Source organism: Apodemus sylvaticus, chromosome 5 (genome assembly GCF_947179515.1).
Source record: "Apodemus sylvaticus chromosome 5, mApoSyl1.1, whole genome shotgun sequence".
Taxonomy (NCBI): Eukaryota; Metazoa; Chordata; class Mammalia; order Rodentia; family Muridae; genus Apodemus; species Apodemus sylvaticus.
The window spans coordinates 65,059,014-65,086,426 of record NC_067476.1 but is presented as its reverse complement, the minus strand read 5'-3'; the positions used below and the strand labels follow the sequence as shown (position 1 = coordinate 65,086,426).

At 38.9% G+C, this 27,413-nt stretch overlaps 1 protein-coding gene across 9 annotated transcripts in view; it reads left to right on the top strand.

Annotated features, from left to right (window-relative positions):
- Tfpi (tissue factor pathway inhibitor) overlaps positions 1-27,413 on the top strand; it is a 45,844-nt gene that overhangs the window by 5,646 nt on the left and 12,785 nt on the right. For 7 of the 9 annotated variants that reach the window (XM_052182806.1, XM_052182805.1, XM_052182808.1 and 4 more), the window contains exons 3-6: positions 12,306-12,386; positions 12,535-12,645; positions 16,581-16,778; positions 17,990-18,028. In XM_052182806.1, the coding sequence (XP_052038766.1) occupies positions 12,332-12,386; positions 12,535-12,645; positions 16,581-16,778; positions 17,990-18,028 (403 nt within the window). In that variant the 5' untranslated portion in view covers positions 12,306-12,331. Of the gene's footprint in view, positions 1-5,456; positions 5,510-12,305; positions 12,387-12,534; positions 12,646-16,580; positions 16,779-17,989; positions 18,029-27,413 lie in introns of all 9 variants that reach the window. The other 2 variants (XM_052182809.1, XM_052182810.1) reach the window with 2 other exon arrangements.

The following is a 27,413-nucleotide window of genomic DNA, read 5'->3' as shown; positions in this document are numbered from 1 at the left end:
ATCTTTTCTTGTCAGACCATGCATCTCCCTTGAACATCATTCCCTTCCTCCCCACCAATAATCTTCAAATACACATTTTGTTGTGATTGTGAAGAGCTTTAAAAATGAATATTGTCTTGCTTATTTCCTGCATAATCACCTCTTTGTTGTCATTACCAAGCAGCTTCAAGCTTGAATACATGCATTGCTTAGGTATATAGCATTATTTTCTTTTGCTAAAATAAATATGAATGTATAACTGGTCATTTTTGTAATAATTACTTCATAAGTATATTTTTTGGTTTTTAAAAAATTGTAGGTGTTTCTGAATAATGAACACTTATACATAGGACAATGGGTGACTTAGTGACTATATTGCAAAGCAAAGTCCTGCCTATTTTGTATATAATAATCACTGTCTTGTTAATAAAATTTGTCTGTGAGGCTAAATCAAGTGTTTAATGGGAAGCATTACTGACCTTTAAGGCAAACATTATCAGGAATTGACTGGTTGAGTTCACCACAGCTCAAGAATTATTTAATGAGAGATTGTTAATACTTTGTTTTACCAAGAGAAAACATCAAACCGTCAAAGTTTTAAAAGTTCGCTACTACTTATCATTTTGAAAAACTCTCTTCTTCCCCCCTTTTCCTTCTCTCCCCTTCCCTTTCCCCCTTCCTTTCTTCCTTCCTTCCTCCCTCCCTCTCCTCTTTTTCTAGAGACAAAATGGTAACATAATTTTCTGATAGTTTCAAATAAGTATACAATGTATTTTATCAAATCCATTCCCAACTCCCTCTCCTACAATTTTCCCATAAATCACTGAGTCTCATTAGGGCTGTCAGGATACCCATGGATATAGGTTCCGTCCGACTCCAACTAGAGGTTGGGTATCCTACTGATGTGGTGCTGGGGTCATTCAGAGATTGACCAGTCTCACTCAAGTTTTGGTTTTAGTTAATTAGACTATTATTATTATTATTATTATAAAAGAGACTGGCTGGAGAAAATTTTCTGGGTAAGGCCCCAGCTATTGTTAGCCCAAGGATTATAAAGGCAAAACCCATAAAGTAAAAATTTGGGGGAGCCAAATTAACTCATATCCTGTTTGGATGCTGGCAAGGCTTTGTTTTGTAACAAATGTCCAGCAGGTGCCTCATCCATCCAAGGAAGCAAGCGAGCGTTTAAGTCAAAAGTAGGTTTAGCAGTTGTCTTGTATAGTCTTGTGATCCATTACCTTGTAGGAATAGCTGCTGGGCAGTGGAGGTGCACGCCTGAAATCCCAGCACTTGGGAGGTAGAGGCAGGTGGATTTTTGAGTTCGAGGCCAGCCTGATCTACATAGTGAGTTCCAGGACAGCCAGGACTACACAGAGAAACCCTGTCTTGAAAAACCAAAAAAAAAAAAAAAAAAAAAAAAAAAAAAAAAAAAAAGAATAGCTGAGGCAGTGAAATATTTTGCAACAATCAACAATTTAAAAAAAAAAAAAACAGTCCAACTGTACCAGGAAGTGCTCCATCAGGCCAGCTGATAGGGTACATCCAAGGTAGGAGCAACTTCCTTGCGGCTTAGCAAGCTAAAAACACTTTTTTTTTTTTTTTACAAGCCAAACACAGTAAATTTATCCTGTAAACAGCATTCACCATCACATTACCATTAACTAAAACCATGAAGAGAGCACCCCCAGCAGCCATCAATAACAATACCTTTCAGGCTGAGGCAGGGCCTCATGAGTTTTAGGTTGACTTGATCTTGTGCAGGTCTGATGCAGGCAACTACAGTTAGAGAGGTTTTGAGTTTGTGAAACCCTTGTCAAGTCCAGAAGACTCTATTTTTCAGCATCCTTCCCTGAGCTCTGGCTCTGATGATCTCCCCCCTGCCTCGACTCCAGGCGGGAGCATGTTGTAATGTAGATGTCTCATCTAAGGATGGGCGTACTCCATGATCAATTCCTTTCTGTACTTTACCAGCTGTGACTCTTTCTAATAACAGCAGAGAGAATCTGCTCTGATGGAGGGTGAAAGTTCACTAATCTATGTTTCTAAGTATAGGTATTTAGAAGGTAGTTTGATATTTAGCAAAACAGTAGTAGTGAGTTCTCCACGAGCCTAGGCCTGATCTCGGCCACATGCTCTGGGAGAAATTTACAGTACTAGGCATGTGGTTCTTCCTGTGGAGTGAGCCTGAAAATTCCAATTAGAAAGCTGTTGGTTACCCCTGTAACATTCACGATTATATTGCACAAACAGGCATCTCCTGCCAGGCTAAACATGATTGTGTCTCATAAAGCATTGAGGTAAGACCACTGGTGACTTTTCTCCCACAGCTGCATGTGAAAAAACTGAAAATCTAGTTCAGCAGGTAAAGCTTTTGTAAGCAAAAAGAAGTTTGAATCTCCCATACCCATATATCAGTGAGAGACCCTTCCCGGACCCTGAAGGTGGAGAGAGATTGAGGAAACACCCAACATTAACTTGACACTTCTATACACATACACTTATAATTCCCGCACGTGACACTCACATACATATGAACATGCGAAAACTACATAGATATACATACATATGGAGCTATTTTGTTTTCTGTGTTCATCCTACTTTCACAAGGCAACATTTGAAGAGAAATTTGACTGTGAAGCAGTGTTTTCTCTGTGTTCCAAAGATTAAGTCAGGACTAGATTCCAGGAGGCAGTGAGACCTAGGCAGGGGGATTGATGAACAATTTCTCTTTATTTATTTGAAACATCTATTTAGGAAATATATATGTACATACCAAGAAGAATCAGATCAGGCCAGAGGCAGGGAGGTGGGGAGTGGAGATAATATGGACAAACTAGAAAGTATTTATACTCCTTATACCCGTGTCTTCTACATCCTAGTAGGAATATGATGAACGCTGTTCAGCCATGCCCTAAGTCTCACAATGCAGGAGTAAACAGAACTTGGAAATCTGTAGCTATGGAAAAAGAATTGGTTTAAGAAAATAGACTGTGGGATTGCTGATGTATTGCTGTTTCCAGGCAACTGATAAAGATCAGTGGCTCTCACTTCTGACACAAATTCCTACTATAGACTGACTTACGTTCTCTTCACAGTTGTGTGTTCGAACCCAGCCTCAAGTGTGACAATATTTGAGAATACATGCTTTAAGAGTTAATTAAAATTAAATAGAAGTAAGGTAGTGTTTCTCATCCCATGGGATTATTTTCTCTGTGCACACACAAAGATGCCAAATGAGGACTTGGGAAAAGGGAGCAGCTATTTGCAAGCCAGAGAGCGCCCTCTTGAGGAACCAAACTGAGAAGTATTAATACAGGATGCAGCAGCCTATACTGTTACACTTCCTTGCTGTTCAAGCTATTCACTGTGTGGTGTTTGTTTATGACAGCCCTACAGTACTAGATCAGCTTCTATGGCTTTAGCAATAAAATCCCTCCGTCTTTACCTATGAAGATGAACTTTAAGCTATGATATCTGGTTTAGGATGATGTCAAAGGAAAGCTTCCACCCTTGCCACAGACTAAATCATCAAAGTTGTATATCTTAAGTACTGAAAGTGCTATGCTATGTTTTACATCAACATAAATTTTATCCATAATAAAAAAGCCCTGTAACTTGGTTTGGAATACAATTCCAATGGAAAATTATGACTGCCTTTTTTCAGATCTTTTCTCCTCTTTCTAGATTTTTTTTTAAAAGAATTATTTATTTTATGTATACGAGTACACTGTACAGACACACCAGTAGAGGGCATCAGATTCCATTACAGATGGTTGTGAGCCACCATGTGGGAATCTGAACCAATATTTGTTTCCTGTATAAAACAGTGATAAGATGATCCCCCCTCCCCCTGGTAACATGTTCAAGATACAAATGAGAAAACCAAGGTGATGCTAAAGGCTCTATAACGGAACCTGTTATTTGTGTCACCTCCATTTTAATCAACAAGCTGTGGCTTTAGCATGATTAAGAAGTGCACCCCAGGAGTCCATCTAAACAAGCTTACAAGCTTAACATACAGCACTCAGTGAAGCAGTATTCAGCAAAACCAGAACGGGGAAGTGGGAAGGGGTGGGTGGGAGGACAGGGGGAGAGAAGGGGGCTTACGGGACTTTCAGGGAGTGGGGGGCTAGAAAAGGGGAAATCATTTGAAATGTAAATAAAAAATATATCGAATAAAAAAATTTTTAAACAAAAACAAAAAAAACAAAAACCAAACCAAAACAAAACAAAAAAAAACAAAAACAAAAACAAAAAAAAAAAAAAAACAAGGCTAAAGCCAGACGAGGAACCTTGATAATAGGTAGGTGTGCGAAAGAGGCTCAAACCCAATGGGATTTGCTCTTTCCAGCTCTTCTCTTCAGCTGATTCCTTAATGTGTAAATTTGTGGTTTTCTTCCCACCGAAGTTTAGAGAAAAGAGAAATTATGATACTTGGCACATTTTCTAGTTTCTTAAAGACATGTTTTGGGGGCAGGCGGTGGTCAGGCTTAGTGCTGTCTATTTATCCAGGCTTATTATTGGGCAAACTTCACCATTTCCATGGAAGTAGGTGAGGAATTCTCACATTTTCTTTGAATAGGACTGAAACTTGATTTTCTGTGTATATTTGCATAGATTGGTGGGAAATATTTTTCACTAATAAGTGTAATTGTATAAATAAATAAATGTAAACTCTAAAGCATAGAGTTTAAATTAGAAGAATAAAATATTTCCTCAGTTTTAAAAATTATAATAATAACCACTGTATAATTTATATTACTTAGTACATTTTACTTATAGGATTAGCATATCAGAGAAACCAGATTTCATTCTGTTGTAAAAGATACTGCCTAAGTTTCTTTTGCAACAGGAAATTTAAGATAATATTTCAAGAGAAATAGAGACATAAACAATACATTTCTTAGTTTTATATTTTCCTGTGTTAAAATTTGGTACCTATTCCATCCATCTTGGTTCTTTTAAGAGTGCTGCAGGCAAATGCAGCTCTGGATGCCTTCTGCTTCTTCCTAGTCATCTAGGCATTTAGTATTGCAATGTAAATAATGTATAGCAAACGTCAACTCAGCATGCCTGCTTGGTTAGTTGCACAGCATTATTGTCAAGATTCAGCAACTTATCAGGTAGGAAATCTCTCTGAAAACATCATTACAAAAATGTACAATGTTTTATAGTAAACGTTTTTGTGCTTCTAATATGATTTTTAAAGTTAACGTTTATCTGTATTTTATAGCCAGAGTGCCAATTAGCTTAATTTACATTTTACGTCATAAACGAGCCTGATGCTCACACCTTGCTTTAAGCGATACCTGTGTGCACTAGGAATGTGGCTCCCAGGGAAGTTAGAAGGAGATAAACAAGGCCCTGTGTGGACTCATTACACTGTGGTATGTGGTAAATGTGCAGCTTCTCAGTCATGCTCTCTGCTGGAGAATTACCCAAATGTTTGCATTCCCACAATATATTTTTTTTTTCAGAAAATCAGTCTTTTCCTGAGAATACAAACCTGCTTCACAGATCTCTTCCTGAGGCAAGCCATTCCTACACTAGAGAATACGTCTTAATGATCTCAGAAAAAATTACTGCCAACAATTCATTTACAGCACCTAGTTATTATAGATGTTCTGGAATTTTCAGTTGAGAATACTGCTTTATTTCAAATAATTTCAAAACATAGAAAAGATTTGTCAAGACAGCCTCTCTGCAACAGCAGCAGCAGCAACAACAACAAGAAGTGAAAAACCCTGAAAACATAGAGGAAGAAAACTTGAGACAATTATGAGAATAGCTATATAACCTGCCTCCCTTCTCCCGCTGTAGTTTTGTACTGATTTCTTTTCTTCATTCTCATTGGCATTAGTGTGCTGCTAACTCACCAAATTGAGAAGCAGCTAACAAAAAGGCACATAGTTTAAGAAAGCAGACTGCCGTGGTTTAGTGGGTATGACCCCCAGGCTCAGCCGAATTGTGTGGATAGAGTAATAAACAAAGAGGAAACAGCGTTAGCTACTGCTGCTGAGAAGATCGTGTGAATCCAGAAGATGATTCTCCAAAAAGTTTTCCCCTTTCTAGTAGTCAGGTTTGTTTCTCATGCCTTTCATCCCAGAACATCAGTGAAGAATCAGCCAAAGTAAAATTTCTCTTCTTCTAGATATAGGAAAGTACTCACTAACATATATTTGCCATGCAACTTTTTTCTTTGTTTTTGAGATAGGGTTTCACTATGCAACTCTGGCTGTTTAGGAAAATCACTATGTAATGCAGGCTGGCCATAGAGATCTGCCTGCCTCTATGACTGAGATTAAAGGCATTTGCTACCATGTCTGTTCAGCCCATAAAAGTTTTTAAAGGATCAATGATAGCTGTAAAGTGAATCTGCACCAGGAAGCTCAAATTAATTAGCAGCAAGCTTGTGATACACCTACTATCCCCACCTCTATCCCCAAGACAGGGTTTTTTTCTGTGTAGCATTGATTGTCCTGGAACTCATTTTGTAGACTAGACTGGCCTTGAACTCATAGAGATCTGCCTGCTTCTGCCTTAATTATATAAGATATATATAACATCTTATATCTTATATAATTAAGATATATAAGATTAATATATGAATTTTCTAGATAATTTTTAGATGAGAGTGTGTATGCTGTTTCACTGTAGAGATCTTGGACTATTTGTATTACACCTCTTCACGAGGAATGATTTCCATGAGGAATGCATTAGAAAGAGTATTCCTCAAATCCCCCCTCCCACTTCCATGAGGAGCCCTTGCTCTTGGGAGGGCCTTGATATAGATATTTCATTTAGAGCTAAGCACTCTAGAGTCTTTTATTCTTTGTACCAGTTGTGGGTGCCTATATTATTCATCACCTACTGCAAGGAGAAGCTTAACTGAGAGCACTAAGAGATGCTATGATCTCTGGATACAGTGATAAGCCATTAGGAATTGGTTTAATATTTTGTCCATTTAGCAGAATAGCAGTATTAGGTTCACCTCCAAGGCTAGGAAGGAGTTTTGGCCCAACTAACTGTATCAGGCAAACTTACATTCTATGTAAGCCAGCCAAAACTTCAGCACGGATGGGGAAGGGCTCATGAGAATTCCATTGGCTAGTCACAAGTCCTATAGCAGATAATGCTTTGCAAGTATTTTCTATTATTCTATAGGATTTTTTTTGGCATCTTTCTTCATTAACTGTATTGTAGGATAAGTTTCTAATACTAACTGAATACAATTTTTTTCTCATTTGTTGTTTTTGCTTTGGATTCCACATCTAAGAGATTTTGCTCAACATATGACCACAAAAGATTGAGTCATATTGTAATACATTTTATGTTTTAGTTCTTTCATTTAGGCCATTGACTTATTTTTAGTGAAATTTTGGTATTATACCAGGTCAGAATCTAGTCTGCTTCTTTTGGGGGAGGGCACAGTTCTAAGACAGGTTTTCTCTGTGTATCTTTGGCTAACCTGGAATCCACTTTTTAGATCAGAGATGCCCCTGCCTCTGACTCCCGAGGTCTGGGATTCAGGGCGTGCATCTCCATGCCTGGATGTCTCATTGTTTTGAAACATGGCTGCCCATAGTTGCCAGCATCTTTAGCTGAAGAGATAAACATTTCCCTACTGAGTAGTCTTGACATATTTGACATTGTCAGTTGATTGTAGACATAGATCTGTTTAATGATTCTCAGCTCTCCATAAATCCATGCAGCTACCAAAATACATTCATTGCTGTAGCTTTGAGCTGTTTTCAGTGTTTGCATTTGATTAGATCACACTGAGTATACCAATGAGTGGAATTTTGTCATTTTGTCTACAGATGCCAACGGTTGATTCAGATCCTCCCTCCTCACAACTTTCTGTCCTCTCCTTAATCTTCCTTCCCCTTTCCTTGTTTGCCAATCCTGCTCTCAGACCGCCCTTGCTATTTTCTATGCATTTGTTTGGCTTGGTTTACTTAGTGCGATGGTTTTCATGGGAATCCATTTTTCTTGGGACTGGCTTGATTTCATTCTTCTTTGTGGATGAAGAAAACTCCGTTATGCATATAGGGCATCTTTTCTTCTTTATTTTTTCTCTTTCTTTCTTTAATTTTAGTGGATCTGTGTCCGATCCTCTGTAACTGGAGCTACAGACTGTCATGTGCTGCCCTGTGGATGCTGGGAATCAATCCCTGATCCTCTAGAAGAGCAGCACCCAGTGTTCTTAATCATTGAGTCATCTTTCCAGCCTTGTGACGTATTTTCTTTATCTGTTTATATGACAAAGGCACCCACATATATCAGAAAGTATGTCTTTCAATCTTGCTGTTCCATATGATTGCTTTAGCTGTGGTAAATAGCTAGAATCTCCACATGAATTTTAAGATTTCCTTATCAATGTTGACAACAACAATAACAAAAAAATCACCTGGGGTTTGTACAGAGGTCACATGAAATATGTAGACTACATTGAGGAATATTGTCATCTTAATAGTAAAGTTTTTGTTCGGGGGACAGATGGGTATATTTTTACCCAATTTAGGTCTTGAGTTTGTCTCTATTTTTACTGGGTTAAATATACATCCCTGAATAATAGCTCAGACACTGGCAGGCCTCCCATCCTCTCTCACTCTGCTGTTGGCTAAAATGGATTTAGATGGGAGGAAGTGGAAAGTATAGAGGAATAGGAATCCAAAGAATGTCAATCCCCCCACATCCTTGGCATGCGTGATTTCGTGTGACAGTCAGGGGTGTTGGTTTTGTGAGGATTTTTGAGTATTTATCATGTAATATTCTGAGAGAAAGTTTCTTCAATGAAACAGCATATTTAAAAATCTATACACAATGCATATGCAGAGTATCACGGTATGTACATATGTAATAGCATATGCAAGTTGTAGATGGAAACAGCTGCTTTCTTCCAATGGTGAGTTATTTCTGGAGAGGGAAGTCGAGGGGGTGAAGAAGGAAGAGACTAGGGCTTTAAGTGCATTTTTTTTCTGTAATACTGTTTTCAGGTATTTCTGTCATAATTTTAAATATGAGGTATTTATTTTGTCAACATCTGTCATAATAAGACTAAATAACATACTGAACGTGAGATCAAGGGTGGCGTTGAAAGCTGGTTGAAGGTGAGGTCACAGCAGCAGGATGGGTATATTTAATGTTCTTTCAAGCTTTTAAAGATAAACAGCAACAACTATGGGCATGGAGAGGTGTCGTGGCTTCAGGAGCTTGTAAAGATCTGCTCCCATGACGCCTTGTATTATAGGTACATTTAGGTTTTACTGTCTGATGGCTGACACTCAGTGTCATGGATTCCAGTCACAGTCTCTCGACTGCAGCACAGGGAGATTTTTTATCTCTGAGTCCTCTGGCCATCAGTGTGATCACAAAAATATTCGTCTTGGTGATAGATATTCAAACTGTTAGCATAGTCTCTTTTGAGATCCTAGCAACCAGTTAGTTGTATCGTTTTGGGCAAAGCAGCACACCATGGGGATTTGATAGAACAAAATTGTTCAGTTCACCTCAAGCAAGAAACCAGGACATATTGATAAACTATGTATCTGATAATGGGCCAATTTACAAAATAATCCCATCCTTCTAGGGACAAATATTTATTCTCTATGTCAATAGACACGTACTTTTATTTTAATCCTGGCCATGTTGGTTTGGGGCTGCAGAGGTGACTAAGCTGTGAAGAGTCACTGATGCTCTCTCAGAGGATCAGAGTGCGTCTTCCAGCGTCGTTCCAGGCCGCTTACAATCCCTTTAACTCCAGCGCATTACCCCCCTCCACGACTCTCTTCACCACTCCCACCCCAGCCTGCTGCTACAGACACAGATACGTATGTTCTCATTAAAAAGATCAGTCATGGTTTGGATCCTGCCTTTGCTTCCGCCAGATCCTTCTGGCTCTAGCATCATTTGAGTCAGGTTTGGAGTTCATGGAATCTATTCAGGGCCCCGGGATGCTGCATTTTAAAGGAACTCTAATGAAAGGCTCCACTTTCTACAAATTGAAATCGCCAGCATTACTTACTGGCTGTTTGGACCCGGTGTATGAAAGTAGCCGAACTCTTTTGATGGCCCAGAATCCAGGAATGGTGAGGATCATATTCTATGCTGTGTGGAGGGAAAAAAAGGGAGCAGCTGTTCCGAGACAGAGAATAAAGCAGCTAGAGATACCCGATGGGGCTCAGCCCCTCGGTTCTAGTTGTTTCTGAGATTAATATAAATCAGACCTTCTAGGCCCAGAAGCTCCACATTTTCTGGAATGCGGTTAGTGACATTTTGATCTAATTCATCTAAGCTGGTTTTGACTGTTTGGAACCAAGCAAAGACTAAATGACTAAATAAGCAATGTTTTTAAGTTGCAGCTTTTAAGTAGGATTAACTTGATAGATTTAGAGCCTCCATTCTTGAGTTGTTAGCAGGCATCTTACCTAAGTAAGCATTCTGAGTCAAGATAGACAAAAACCCTTCCTCACAGTACATTCAAAATGCAGCTGCAAGCTGGGCGGTGGTGGCGCAAGCCTGTAATCCCAGCACTCTGGGAGGCAGAGGCAGGCAGATTTCTGAGTTCGAGGCTAGCCTGCTCTACAGAGTGAGTTCCAGGACAGCCAGGGCTATGCAGAGAAACCCTGTCTCGAAAAACAAAACAAAAATCCCCAAAATCCAAAAAACCAAAAAAAAAAAAAAAAAAAAAAAGCAACTGCAACGGACTTTGCATGGAGTCAAATGGAATCAAAGAGTCTCTGAAAGAATTTTAAAAAATGAATGAAAACTTAGATGTGTAATAGAAATACTCTTTATAACCACATGTGTGTATCAGACTCTCATAATGGCATGGGGTATGCTGTATGAATTATAAATTTGTAACATTGCTGGTGACTAAAATTCAGCTATGTTTCAGCATTTTTAGTGGGTCACGAGAAACCTGATGATTTAGTTTATCAGTGATTTTAGTGGTGTTGAATGAGAAACGTGCTTATTACTTTACTATTGATGTATTTCAACCCACCCATGCCTTTCTATCTGTTTATTTTCTATTTGTTAGTATTCTGATTTGGCAGTTTCTGGATTCCAGAATTATGACATAAATTTTTATAAGCTAAAAATTACAGTCTTGGTTATTCTGTTATAGAAGTAAAAATCAAGACAATTGCATATATGATATAAACGTAGGCATTCGAAGCGGCAGCTGCGGATCGTGCGTTTACTCTGACGCTGCAGCGTCCACGTCCCACGGCCAATGTTTCCTTTCCCCTTTGAGTGCAAAGGGGAAGTCGGTTTTTTGTTTTGTTTTGTTTTTGTCTTTTGTTTTCTAAACCTACATGTTTTCCAACTTCTTTTCCTTTTAAGATCCAGATCTTTAAATCATTCTGAAACAGGAAATGTCTCACGTCCTACGGGACTCCATTTCCCGCCGGCTGCAAAAGGGTTGGCTCATCACTTCTGTGTGTTTGAGTCTGCCGACTCCACAGACCCGGGAAAGGGGGCTTGAGGAGCTGAAGGGAGGAGGGACTGGCGGGGGTGAAGGATACGGCCATTGTGTGCAGTTTGCTTATCTCACAGAAAACCTGTTTAGGAAACGAGTTCTCAAACAAATACCACAAGAGACAAGGAGGGATTTGCGAAAATGCTTCCTTCTGCAGGAGGGACCAAAGCAAGAGGAAAGAGTAGGACAACGTTGAGAGTTGCCTTCGGAACGTTAACAACATCAGCAACAAAACGCTGGAAAACAAAAGTTGTGACTAAGAAATCAGAGTTGCTGAGTGACAGGGAAAGTGCAACCTGTTTAGACCCAAACCAGTTTTTAAAAAATATTAATATAATAAGTATAATAAGCAGGTATTTTATTATCTTAGTGCTTAGAGTATATATACACACTAAAATCATATATGTATAATCTTTAATCTTTTTTTTACAGTCCAGTTGTTACCCCCTCCCGACCTGCCTCCGACAGTTCCTCATCCCGTTCCTCGACCCTCAAGTCTCTCAAGGGTTATGTGTGGCTTCTCTCAGAGGCCAGACCAGGCAGTCCTCTGCTGTGTATGTGTCAGGGGCCTCGGACCAGCTAGTGTATGCTGCCTGACAGACAAGTTGTCCTTTTAAAAATGACTTTATTGGAATAGAATTACATCACTTCCCCCTCTTCAAACCAGTTTTTATTTATTTATTCATTTTAGGTTGCATTTAAAGCATCAAGCCATCACTCTGTCATATCCTCCCCACTGGTATTTAAATTTAGATTCCACACATAAGAGATAGTACCAACTCATACTAACCTGCATTTACACATCTCTCAAACATTTCCCGCTTACCTTGTCTTTTCCAAGGCTAAAGATGGCCTCCTGTTGAAACTATGAAACGTTCAGATGCAGTTGTAGCCCTGAGTGCTTCACGTGCACATCTGGAAGGTGAGCTTTAGACTGTGCTGACGGCAGCTCGTGAGACTGTATGAAATGTGACGCATCAAAGTCACTCGGAGGTTTATGAGATTCCCGCCCTCCTGCAGACACATCCACACTGGTGACTTATTCGGCATGTTTGTGTTCTGCTTTTCAGACATGACTTACAGAATGAAGAACGAACGCGCCTTTTGGGCCACTGTGTGTCTGTTGCTCAGCGCTGTTCCCGAACTTCTTAATGCTCTGCCTGAGGAAGCTGACTATGCAGGTAAAATATTGCAAAGACTGATTTTCCTTTAGTTTGTCAAAACTCTCAATTTAGTATAAAATTCACTGAACTAGAATTTTTATTTTTTTAACTTTTGTCTTATTATTTTACGTGTCTGTGTGTTTTGCCTACATCCATGACTGTGTGCCATGTGTATGGTGTGTCCCCAGAAGACAGAAGATGGCACTGAGTCTCTTGACACTGGAGTTGTAGCCTGTTACAATCCAGTAACTGATAGATAAAGGACACAATTTTAATATTCAGAATTAAAATGTTGTGTGCCGGGAATTGAACCTGGGGTCCTCAGAAAGAGTGCTCTTAGCTGCTGAGCTGACATTCCAGACCCCGTAGATTATTATTTTTTTTTTTTTTAAGAAAAACAAAGTGGTATGTTTTCTTAAGACAATTCTTGTATTGAGTACGTTAGTTTTTAGACTATCCAAAATCAAGTCACTTCAGCAAGAGAGGCATCTTATGAAAGCAGTAAAGCTCCGAACTAGCTCTGAAATACCGCAAGAAGTGAAGATCTGAAGGAGATTCTTGCTAACACGGCTTATCTCTGAGCTAGAAGAGAAGGAAAAGAACTATATACCAGAGCGCCAGTGCCCTCTCCTTTTTACCAGGATTTCCAAAATAACAATGTCTGAGATGAGACTGATTCAGGGATCTGGCTGAGCAAGACATCCGAGGGACTGGTGTGGACGCGAGTTCCAATTCCATGAAGTGTGAGATACGAATATTAAAAATTAAAAAATGTGTGCGGTTATCATTGTAGGTTTATATATTTCCCCCAAAGCAACACTTTGTCTAAAACTATTAATAGAACTCAAATTATTCGTAAGGGGAAATATTAACAACTTGACAGTCTCAAATTATATTGTAGTTCTGACATTTATTAGAGTCTCATATATACATTCTCCTTCTGGTGAGTTCGGCCAGTGCATTCCCGGTAACAAAGGTTGGGTAGGTTCGTCCTCTGAGTCTGACACTGTAGTTGATGGGAGGGAGGGGATAACAGGGACCGAGTCTGAATTCCTCACAGCTTCTCAACTACACGGTCCAGGTTGACCTTATACTCACAAGTGAGCCTTTGCTTCAGTCTCAGGGCTAGGAAGGGAGGCCGGAGCCCTGCAGCTAGCTAGATACAGCTTATTTTTATGTTTGTAGACTTGAAGTTCTTTTGATCAATTAGTTGCACAGTCTTATCTAAGTTTGTTTTATTTCTGTTTAATTTTTAATTAATTTTATAATACCAGAGGCACACAACATGTGGACCCTTAGACAGTAAGTGACCTGTTGGCCCTAGATTCACAAACATTCTCCAGGCGAGTGGTATTCTAAGTTAGGCATCCCGTGACCTTGAGAATTCCATATTTTGCCGAGCTTTTTATTTGACACCCAAGACACAAGGAAGGAAACCAGATTGTTATCCTTAGACTAGGACTTACAAAATATAAACACTCAATTACAAATACTTAAATATAAATTATAATTCTATTTTCTGCTTACATCAGATCAGATTCTTGTTATATTATTCTGCAAATTTTCTAGTTTCATGGGTACAAAGAGATATTCCTTATTTTTTTTTAACACATTATCCTTAACTCTTCCAAGTGTAAGAAAAAATTATCCTATTCCTTCCCTGAGGTATTCTACTGTTTGCTTTTTAGAAAACTTTTCAATAAATGATTATTACTGTAATTACTACAAATTAGCTATTACAAGCTTCGTGAAAGGGGTCTGCTACCCGGTATATTGTTGTATCTGCAACATAACCCAGTTCTTAATAGATATATATTCAGGACACAAGTTTAGTACTGAAAAATGTTATCCCAATAAATGAAAACCTAGACAGGCATGTACCTTTCCCAGAGTGGTTGGCCGTGTCCGCCAGAGATTAGCCTGAGCTTTTCCTATTGTCAGGGGTGTCCTGCTGAGGCGTGAGTAGTAACAAGCTCAAGGTATAGAATATATAAAATTATGGTAACTTCATTAATATGGAAACACTAAGAAGAATAAGCTAATAACAAAATAAAAAGTTGATAGTGCTTTTGTCTTTAAGCAGTTGCTATGAATTTAGCACTAGATTTTCATCAGAAATGATTTCCAACTTTATAAAGCAACTTTCAGGAAGCTGTTAAGTAGAAATTACATTATTAAATTGAATTGTTTAACCCAAATACCATCTTGGGAATCCCAGTCATACAAATTTGTGACAATTTTATTATTGTGAATTATACCTAATATGATAGCATATGAGGCTCGGTTCTGTCATTTGTGGGTATAAGTCTGAGAAATCTGATAGAGTCTGCAGTCTGCATCACAAAGAACATCTACAAAAGGAGATGATCTGGTTTTTTTTTTTTTTTTTTTTTGAGACAGGGTTTCTTTGTATAGCCCTGGCTGTCCTGGAACTCACTCTGTAGACCAGGCTGGTCTCGAACTCATGAGATCTGCCTGCTTCTGCCTCCTGAGTGCTGGGATTAAAGGCATCTGTCATCACTACTGGGAAATCATTAAATGATTTTTATAACAAAGTAATTAGTCAGAAGAAAATTTACCCGTTGTTACTGTAACTATATGAACAGCTTTGAAGAGACAACTCTTTTGTGGTACACTGACCCCCTCTTGTGGTCAGATCATTAAATGGCAGGCCGAACTTGGGCTCTGTCTTCCTGAACACACACACACACACACACACACACACACACACACACACACACACACACACACACACACGAGATTTCAGTAAGCAAGATCTTATATAAGTCATCCAGAGAGCAGAAAGACAGAGTCTGAGCTCAGTTCTCCTCTGGTACACTGTCTAGTTCCCAGCCCAGAGAGTGGGGGCCAACTCCAGTGAATGGGTCTTCCCAGCCGAAGAACCTAGTCAGCCTCTCCCCACCATACCCTAGGCCTGCTCAGGAGCCATCTCTCAGGTGACTCTGGATTCAGTCAACTTGACATTTGACCCCAGCCAGCACGATGTCTGTGATTTTACTAGAACTATAAATGATTGGGTCTGAGGAGACAGGAATGAGCTTAATTTGTAAGACCAGTTTTATTCCAGAACATTTGTAAAAATACGCTGGACCTTGATGGTGCCTTTTTGTAAGTCCAGTAGTGGGAAGCCAGAGAAAGGACCAGTGTCCCCAGAGCAAGCCAGCCAGCCAGCCAGCCAGCCAAGCTTCCGAGTTCCAGGGTGGTGAGAGATAGTAACTGAAGAGAGACAGTCAGGGAGTACGTGTGCCCTCCCGCTTATGCATACTTGCAGGCATGCTCACGAACAAGTCATACGCAAAAAGGAAGAAATAAATGGGGGCATTCCAATTTCCTTGTTAGAATCTTAACTCTATTAAAATATGGCTAGAGCATATTAATTTAATATTAACTTTAATAAAAATTGCAAATGGAAGGAGACAGTTGAAAGCAGCCTAGATCAAATGTATATAGTTCTCAAAACTTCACATTTTAAAATTGTAGGGAATTTAGAAAATGGATTCACTACTAGATTATCATCTATGTAAAATTTATACTTTGTTTAAAATAATTTTTATATGAGAACATTGAAGTGATATCCGTTCATGTTTTAGCATTTAAAATAATTTTATGGTGAATGAAGCAGTGTTTTACAGTGTGCTTAGAGCTTGTAACTTAACAGCACTTCTGCCCTCTAGCGGACAAATAAGTTTGTGCCATTTAAAGCCTCCAGTGCCTTCCTTACAGATCATATATAAATTATCAAATACGTGGAACGTATATGCCTGCCCCTCAGGCCATTACTTGCACTGAACACATGATAAATGACTTCAGTTTTATTTCTCTTATTTAAAGATTGATGATGAGAATTGTAAATTTGACAAAACAACAGCAAGGACATTATGGTAGTGTTGGGAGAAAGCTACACGTGTGATGTTTTATAATTTACCTTGTAGATTCCGAGCTGCGGCCGATGAAACCGCTGCACACATTTTGTGCGATGAAGGTAGAAGACGGTCCATGCAAAGCGATGATAAGGAGTTATTTTTTCAATATGAACACTCGTCAGTGTGAAGAGTTTATATACGGGGGATGTGGAGGGAACGAGAACCGGTTTGACTCCCTGGAAGAGTGTAAGAAAACATGCATCCCAGGTAGGTTTCCGGGAAGCCTGCGACACGAGAGTTGGTGTGGCGATGAGGTCTTGGTGCAGGTTCAGTAATTTTAGGAGAGCAATGTGATTTCCCAAGAAGTCTGCTGTTTACATTTCTGTTTCTAGCTCACTGTTGTTTCCTGATTCCTTCCTTCAATTATCATAAAATTATGAAGATTCCTTTATTATGGGCCTCTCTATAGTGGAAGGAAAGAAGCCCATAAGTCCACTGAAGTGTTTCGTAGGTACAACGAAATTAATGCAGCTTACCTACCTGGGAGCCGCATTGTCAGGAAACAAATGTTTTTCAGATAGACCTGGCTGCACCCTTTATAAACAGTGTGTTCTTCCAACACTTTTCTCTAAGGATAATGAATCAGAGAACTGACTGTTAGGCTTTAAAGAGAAATGTATTAACACATACATTTCTATTATTTGAGGAAGTTTAGCGCTTCTGAGACTGTCCTAGAAATGAGCCATTTATATTGGAATTTTGTAATACTACCAAAAAACATCAAAATTTTATCCCTTTCACATAAATGTTACCTGGTCTGGCTTTGGTATTGAATTTATGGCTGAAAGACTCTAAAGCATGTAATGTGTTATTACATTTTTTTTGGTATTCTTACTTTCAGTCACATCATAATTTTATAATATTTTAACAATGATTACCTGTCTTATCATTTGTAATTCTACCTGATGTTAATACCTAATAGGGGAGCTACAGGCAATGCAATATTATACACTCCAAGAGCTGCATGGAAAAGTTTTAAAAGGTTCCAACAAAAAATTGATATATAATCGAGGGGTTAGATATATCTGGCCTCACTTAAACATTACTCAGTATACAGTGGATTGAAATATGACATAACACCCTATTACTATGTATAAGTCTACATTTTTTTTATATCACTTAAAATAAGTTTTAAAAAAGGAGGCGGGACCTGGAGGTTCAGCTCAGTGGTAGACTTTCTGCATAGCATTTATAAAAGTCTCTGCATTTGCTAAACACTAACATAACAAATAATAACAATAATAAAATAAAGAAACAAAAGTGACTGGCTATAATAATGTCTCTCTATAAAACAATTCATTAAGGCATTCTGTACGAAGATAACGTTAGTGGGATTATGTAATTGGTCTACTTGAGGGTCAAGTTCATAATATTACATTGTCCATGATGGCCACTAGTTCACATACGTCCCTTTGCAGGTTATAAGAAGACAACCGTAAAGACAGCATCCGGAGTAGGTAAGCTTTCACTTACATGTAAATTAATAGTGTTTATCTAAGATCGTCCTTATATACCTCTGTTGGGGGTTGACTTTAAATCTGCATGGCATCAGAGGTAATGGTTCTTAACTGGATACAGTGAAAACTTAGACACAGTTCACTGGGAAGGCCCCATGGGCCATGGACTTTGCATCACAGTAGAGCATCGGCTCTTCATCTGTGGGTCGTGACCCCTACAGAGCGGCCAATGACCCTTTCTCAGGAGCTGCATATCAGACATCATACATAGCAGATATTTACAATTCGTAACAGTAGCAAAGTTAGTTATGAAGTAGCAATGACATCATTTTACGGTTGGCGGTCTCTACAGTATGAGAACTGTCTTAAAGGGCCACAGCATGAGGAAGCTGAGAACCACTGTCCTAGAGCCACAAGGCTATTTTAATAACATGCAGATAATGATTTAGCCTTTGATTGTCCCATTCTTCATTTACTAAGCCATTGTTAATCTCGGCACTGTGTGACTTTAGTAAATGTCATCGAGAAGATGTAGGCCCCTGATGTGTTAGCAGCTCTGTGTGCAGAAGAAGTAAGCCATTGTTAATCTCGGCACTGTGTGACTTTAGTAAATGTCATTGAGAAGATGTAGGCCCCTGATGTGTTAGCAGCTCTGCGTGCAGAAGTGGGTATAGGTAAACTAACAATAATTGCCTCCATCGTTATTCGCTGTGCACACATCCTGTTCTATAAAGATTTTGTTTTTACTATAAGTAACTTTTCCAAAGGACTTATTATAATCATAGTATCATTGTATTAAGAAAACAAAGCTCCGTTTTTTTTTTTTCCTTTCCTTTTTTCAGTTTTGTGTTTATAGTGCTTATATACTATGGCATAGTCCAGGGATGGGCCAATCACCAGGTTCAACTTGCTTTGAAGAGAGGCCTAGAAACAGATTTAATCCAGTTACCATTTATGATATTTGAATCGAATAGAAAAAATATCCAAAAGATCAAGCTGTTCAACTCAAAATCCTGAAAATTCTGAAAAGATTAGGTCATTTAAAGGACGTGAAGATGCAGAATCTAGGGTACGCTTGGAAGCAGCTGAATATATCTTTCACTAATTGGAAATCTTCAGACCTAATTTACCGGAATTCAACTTAAAAATGCCTAAAATAGGCCTTTAATCCCAGCACTCGGGACAGAGGTGGATCTGAGGTCAAGGCCGGCCTGTTTTTTTTTTTTTTTTAAAACAAAATCTTAATCGATTTTACCAATGAAGGATTGATTGGGAGCCAGATGCTGGGATGGAAGCCTGCTAGATCAGAGAGGCAGAGTAAGCGCCCAGCTGAACATCCCTCCTCAGCGGATGTTCCAGAAGCAATGCCCTTTTCTCTCCGGGGGGAGGAGGGGGAATTCTCTCTCAAACTGGATGCTTCGCCTCTGTTCTACCGACTTGCGACTTGAGATGCGACTCTAACCATCCTCCCAACTCCCACTTACTCTCTATGGTTTTTCTTAATTATCCTATCTTCACTTCCTGTCAGATGGTTCCTTGCTCCGCCTCTAAATGTATAGTTGACTTTATTTAATCCTGTTTACAATATCCAAGCGTGGCTGGAAGAAGGGAGCGCCCACCCAGGCTGTCGGCGCTCGTGGCTGCCCGGGCGAGGTGGTGGCCTGGGTGCCCGCTCTACTCCGGGCCTCCTAGCCGGGATTTCAGGCTGGTCCGCTCCAGGTGGGCCAAACCACTTGGCCGGTTTACTCTTTTTCTTGGGACCTTTTCTGTTGATGGTCTCTCTTTTTTCTTCAGACATTTCACTAGTCCAGTGGTCTCCAGCTTCCTTAGTTGGATAGTTTTATTCTCCTGGAAAGATAAAAACAAAACTTTACCCCAATCCTAACTCTGGGGGTTTCTCTTTTTGGCCGTTATATCCTTCCCAGGACAAAGTGTTTTTCTAGCAACATAAAAAGTATTATCTTTCAATTGAAATGAAAATAATTCTCTTGAAAATTTGAAACTAAATACACTTTAGTATGTGTGGATAAATATACCTATATTATGTATATAAACTCAAGGTTTAAGTGCATTTATTTTTTATATCACAAAGGACATTCACTTTGAATTTCAGCCTGCTTTCGAAAGCAGCTTTTACATTTAAATCACTGTAATTCTTATGTGCCTGCTGTTGACTCTCAAGTTTTGGGATTAAAGGTGTGTGCTTTCCAAATTCTGGGATTAAAGCGGTGAACCACCACCTGGCCCTGGATTCCTTATAATAGGTATTCTCGAAGGGTTAGTCTGGTTTAGCTTGGTTCTCCAGTTCCCCTTATTTTTTAGTGTTAGGGTAAACTTCCAAGTTTTCAAATGTGCAGTCTACCATCCCTGCTGATTTAGTTCGAATTTTTTCCCTGACAAATTTTAATATTCTAGTCTTAATTAAACATGATGCCATTTTGTCCACCATTTCATTATTTTTCAGATGTTTTATCTGTCTGGCCTACACATGCTGCTTAAAGTTTGGTGCCTTTGCTAAGTTTTACTAGGCTTTGCTATTTCCATTCATGCCTCCCAGGACCCGATTTCTTTGTCCTTTATACTGCCAGTTAGTGGTTTTCCATTCTGTTCCATTCCTTACCATGTGGTACCTTTGCACCCACCATGAATTGGAGAAATCAGAGATTTCCCTTTTGCTTTCCTAGTTGTTTGTCTCAGCCAATGGTACTGCACTGATTTTGTGGTTCCTTCCTCCGTACTGGCCATTCTATCCTCCAGTCCATAGGCTGCCACTTTCCGTTAGCTTTGGTTCCATCAGTGGTTGCTGAACCGTCAGTAAACGGTGTGTTAGCCAAATGTTGTGACCATTCTGTCAGTACCCACAGTTCAGTAGGTGCCTCTTTTGGGGGAGGCGTGAGCCATGGAGGCAACTGAGCTATTTCCTTAGTGTGGGAAGGTGCAGACCCCTTTGCTACCATATCCCGGTCATGAAGGAATTCATGTAGGTACCAGATCCACTGTAATAACGTTCCTTCCATGGCTAAGCCTGTGAAGGACTCTGTCTTTGAACAGATCCAATCTGTGGGCTGTCCAGTCATTGTCAGGGGCGCCCTTATGACAATAGGGTGGTTGGCAATGACTGAATATAAGATTCTCCGTGCCTCACAAAATGTGTTTCTCAAAGAGAGGATGTTTAGTCTCCATATATGGAAAGTATTTACAATAGAAGCCAACAGGCAAATGTTGGTGGAGAGTTATGAAGAGACTCCAGTTGCCAATTCACCAGTAGGTATGATATCCATAATGAGGGTATTATCTGGTTCAGTCTTGGTCAGGGTTGGTTGCATGGAGATGAACTTACCGGCAGCCATAGAAGCTGCTCTTTGTTCCTGTCCCCAACGAAATTTGGACGTCTTTGTAGTGACCCTGTAGAGGGTTCTTATAATAATCTATAATATGATATGTGATTTCTTTAGTGTGCAAATATACCAATTAGGAGCTGCATCTGAGTTTTTCTCTTAGGTGATGGGATTAAAGATTTGTGCCACCACCACCTCGTTTCCTGTAACTCTGTAGTTTAGAAAACAACTATTTATAGAGATCTACTGGGAACATATATTTTATCTTAGCTTCAAATCACTCCAACCCTTCCTTAGAGATTCAGAAAAGAAGTTGCAACTGTAGTAACCCTTTGGATTTACTTAAAATATTTTAAATCTCTTAACTGTGTTTTATTAAAAACACAAACAGCACAAATATCCTTTTTTATTTAAGAACAAAACTCAAAAACTAATTTCCAAGATGGTGTGGGCCATGTGGAAATCTACAGTCTAATATTCTAACATGAAATTAAGACACATGGTTTAAGAAAACCCATTTTTCACTTTCTGCCAGTAAGGCAAATGTGCCTTCGGTAAATTATCATACTTTTCTGATGTCAAAGGCTATTGTTCCATCCATATAGGTTTGTCAGTTAATTATTTTAAAGGTAGAGCACTTGCTACTTTTGAAAGAACAACAGCTGTTGGGTCTTGCATAGGTACAGCCTTAGTGGTCTGTGATAGCAACTTTTAATATTTTTCTCAGAAGCATTCTTTATTTATGGTTTGTTTCTGAGACTGGAGGAGTGTTAATCTGTGTTTTCCATTGTTGCAACAGATCATGTCCCCATAATTTTCCTTTTGGCCCTATACACCGGATCCATCTTGCATTATGTGTCAATGGACTTTTGATAAATGTCTGTTCCCTAGAAGCTGAATATTTACCTCCTGAAGAGGCCAATTTGGATGGCAAGATTTTGGTGAAATTATTGTTACATCTCCTCCTGTATTTACTAAATCTTCAATTTCAATGCCATTTATAGCTTTGGTTTCTGATCATTTATAGCAGTTTGCAGAAATACTTGTTTTCTGTTCTTCTTGAATTTTTTGTTTTATTTACTGAAGATTTTCTTCCCTGATTATATTCAGAAGAGTGTTTTTTTTTTTTTTAAAACAGGCATTAAGTCTTTTGCCTGTCAATTTTGATACTGGGGCTTCCCAGAGGTCCCCTAGGGCATTTCCTGATCACAAAGGGTTATGTTGTCTGTCTTTTGTTGATCTGCATTCATCCGATCCAATGCTGGTCTTTGCCACACCTGCATACTCCAGAAGCCTGGAGCCTTCTTTTTGGGCTACCTTTAGAAAAAGCATTGCTTCTAAGAACACCTTGTCTACAATCCCTTTGCAAATGACCTTGCTTACTATAATTAAAACATCTGACATTTTGATTTTTCAAAAACTTTCAGAAATTACTTCTCCTATCAGAGTTCCTTTGTAAATGTAAGATCCAACAGCAGTGGCATCTTCCATCCGTTTATCTATTCATACTGATCTTGCCTTTAAAGACCTAGGCACCTGTTTAAATTAGCATTCTGAATTAGCAGTTTAAAAAGCCAAAGATTCAATTAATATTTGTCTAACTTCTGGATCTGATACTATTCTATTTACAGCCGAAGTCAATCTTTGCAAAAGGCTGGACTTCTTTTGGGCCCTGTATAATTTTAGTATATGACGCTGGCCTTCCTTTTGAGCCAGTGTCCCAGAAGGAATGCCTCCCTCTTCTGCGGTCTCAAAAAGTGTTCTTCAAACTAAGTGTCCCTATTTTTCACTCCATCCTCCAGACTCCCTCTTACTCTCCAGGGTTTTTCTTTATAATCCTGTCTTTACTTCCTGTCACTGGTGGCTTACTCCACCTTGACCTATGGCTGACTGCATTTAATCTTGTTTACAGTATTCAAGGTGTGTGCTAAGGCTGAGCCACACCTAAAACCAGTTTTTTTTTTTAAGTAAATAACATAATCTCTGGGTTCACAGTATGACCAAATATCCTGCAACACCAGTCTGGTCTATAGAGCGAGTTTCCGGACAACAAGAGATTGACAGAGAAATCCTGTCTTATGCTTCCTAGCATTAAAATAGGACAAATGCATTCCCAGGCTTGATAGTGACATTATCACAAGATATCAAAAGGAAATCAAAAGAGAATGAAGATTCAGGACAATCACTCAGAAAAAACATCAATCTTAAGCAATTTCCTGATGTGTAGGCATGACAGATATTGACATTATAACCTCTCTGCCATCAAATTTTATTTAATGTTTTGGTTTTCCAAGACAGAGTTTCTCTGTAACAGCCCTGGCTATCTTGTACTGTCTTTGTGGCCAGGCTGACCTTGCGAACTCACAGATCTGCCTGTTTCTGCCTCTCCAGTGCTCGATTAAAGGAGTGTGCCACTATACCATTGTATCAATATTCTTTCACAATTAAAACTGAGGACCATTTACCACAAAGGTGTACATCAGTTCAACAGAATGAAACTGTAATGAATATGGAGAATTAGCTTATTTATAATCCTGTTTTATTTTTTATTTTAATAATATTTTAAATAGTAGACCTAAGAATTATATAACACTTATGCATTCTCAGCTTTCTTGTTTTTTTGTTTTGTTTTTTTTTTTTTTTTGCTTTTTGTTTTTTGTTTTTTGTTTTGTTTTTTCGAGACAGAGTTTCTCTGTACAGCTCTGGCTGTCCTGGAACTCACTCTGTAGACCAGGCTGGCCTCGAACTCAGAAATCCGCCTGCCTCTGCCTCCCAGAGTGCTGGGATTACAGGCGTGCGCCACCGCTGCCCGGCTCTCAGCTTTCTTGTAAAATAAATTCTTGTAATTTGGTGGTGTCTCAGGTATAAAATGCTTCCAAATAGAATGTATTAATCATGATCATTAGCATAAATTATTATATATTTGCCTTTAATATGCAATATTCCTCATTAACTTTTTATTCATAAACTTTGTATATTTTAAACATTATTTAAAGTTTCATTAAAAGCTTTATACTAAAACTAATTCAAATGACAATGGGATGTATTTGGTTTTTTCCCTTAAAATATAAAAATTTATAAAACTTTTTCCCTCAAATATCCCATAACATATGTGACATTTTCCAAATGTTACATATCATAAGGACACTCATGTTAAAGGACAAGAAAATGATAGGAAATGATTACACAACATTAATTATCAAAGAAATACAAATTCCATCTCAAACTCCTGTACTAATGGTTGTGACCAAGAGAGAAGAGCACTGATAAATTTTATAATTATAAATTAATAATTAATACAGTTATAATTATAAATTATAAATTTACATAACAATTAGGGAAAACAATATGATGCTCTTCATCAGAGTTTTAAATTAAAGATAGAATCCCCACTTAGAGTAGCCATCAATACCATCACTCGGTACATACAAAAGGAAGGGAAATCAACAGGTTGCACGTCCTGTCCAGTGACGTATTATTCCACAGTAGCCAAGAAATGGAATGAGCTGAAGCTCCAATCCATGGATAAATTAATAAAGAAAACATTCCACACAATGTAGAAACGATTCAGCTGTGGAAAAGAAGGGAATCCTGTTATTTATACCAATGTGTTTGGACTTGGGGAGCAGCAATCTGAATGTGAGACACAGCATGATCTCAGTCATGCAACCTTACAATGGCGATGTGATAGTAGCATTGCCTTTAACTGAGATGGGTGGTCGAGAGATGACTGAGGAGACAGGGTCAGCGGGTAGGAGGGGACATTTAAAGTTCTGTCTGTCATGGTGCTTGGAGATTACAGTCATGTAACATTAATGTGCCATGCATTTAACTCCTCTGAAAGCTGAGAGAGTGGATGTTACTTGTATGCTCAGCCTAAAAATGTTACAGTGATGTGAGGTTATCCAGAATTAACCACTGCGTAATGTATATACATGAAGCCATCATTTTGAACACAATACGTTCAATTAAAATTGAAAAGGGAAAAACAAGAATGCACTGACATGCACTTTAAGAGTCAGTAAGAAACAAAGTTGAGTTTCAGTTTGCATTTTGAGCAGCTCTAGAAAGTAGATTTACTAAAATGGTATTTTAGTAAAAACTTTTGGATTGGGGATTTATCTTCAGATCTGCAACTACTGTGTCTGTCTCTAATCTCGTTGAGATCATGCTCTTGTTTAATTTCTTTTGTTGACACTCCAATCGCACGTTCCCCTTCTCTTTCCTCCTTCCAAACCCTCCCAGATATTCTTATTCGGTCTCCTCCAAATTCACATCTCTTTTTTCCCATTAATTTCCGATGTACACGTATGTCAGTCATGTTGCTAAGACTTTATCAGTGTAACTTCTGACCTTTCTAGGAGATACAATCTCATAGCAAACCCTTACAATTTTATAAATACGTACGTACATACATACATACATACATATATATTACAAATCTTACAAATACATACATACATATATATTTACAAACATGTATATGTTCCTAAACTTATAATATATGCTCTAAATACATACTATATATTTCTAAATATATCTGTACAATCTGATCAATTTGTATAATGTAACATATGTATATATACACACATATATTTTCAGGGCTGAACATTTGGCATTGAATGGCTCATTGGTACACTCCTCCCTGGAGACTTTCTCCCACTCAGCTCCTCTCAGTTGCCTGTAGCTCTTTGTGTGGTGAGAATTGTGCCCCTCTGTACAGGGTTTCTCTGTATAGCCCTGACTGTCCTGGAACTCACTCTGTAGACTAGGCTGGCCTCGAACTCAGAAATCTGCCTGCCTCTGCCTCCCAGAGTGCTGGGATTACAGGCCTGTGCCACCACCACCCGGCTGCTTCTGACTTTCCTAAGAGACATTTTTTTTCAGTTATTTATCCACTTTTTCACTTTACATCGTTGCAGCCCCCCCCCCCTCCAATTCCCACCCTCACAAAACCCTTCTCCCATTATCCCCTCCTCTTCTCCTTCCTGGCAAGGGTTCTGGAAAACATGGTTTCTCTCTTGTTTGCTGGTTAAGTCTAATTATAGAGTTGTTGGTTACCATCAAGCTATGTGTGTCCCTACTGCACTCTTTGGGTTACTGTGTCATTCTGGTCATTGCTGTTCACAGATATTATAGCTGGCTAGAACTGTAGGTCACCTCCCTCCTTTGGAAGCTTCAATGACCCCTTCTGGCACTATGAAAACTAGTCCTCAGGGAGGGGAGCTTTTGTTTGTTTGTTTGTTTTTGAGAATAGAACACTGTGAGCATCGACTTCCTGATATAGAAAACAAGGATGCACTGACATTCACTTTAAGAGCCAGTAAGAAACAAAGTTGAGTTTTAATTTGTATTTGAGATACAGTTGTGCTTTAAGACACAGTAGGTATTATAGTTCATTTTACTGCCACAGAAATACATTTTCAGGAGAAAATGGAAGAGTTGCAACTTTGTTTAAAATATTCCAGCTTGGCAAGACTGTTGATTGAAAAACATTGGAACACTAACTCAGTTCTCTAAACAGTACACAGGCCGACAGAGATTGTAATGTAGGTCATAATATTACAAATTTTGTGACAGCTATGTTTGGCCTGATTTGGAACATGATCAAAGGAAGGGTTTTAGACTTTGCAAAAGCCCTTCTAATCCCTGAACATGTATTTCCTTTCTGCCTCTGCATTGTTGGTTCAGTCCAGTGCTTGGAAGAAGAGAGGGGGGTGGGTGGGAAGGGAGGGAGAGGCGGAACAGTGGAGGGTGCCATACTGGGCACAGATTAATTCCAGCCTAAGAATTCAGGAACTTCCCAGAATAGCCAGGGAAGCTTCCGTACCTCTCAGACTCCTTCCGAAGTCTAAAGCCCCTGCAGCATTCTTAGTGAAATAACACAGTACTCCTTCCCTAGTGATTCCAAACACTGTAGTAGACAGTTTTTTAAAAATAAACAACAGAAATAATTAAAGCAAAACTTACCATCATACTATGTATTTCTATGGCAAGGTCAGTGCTTTATCAAATAACCCAGTATCTTTATTTTATTGGTTTATGAA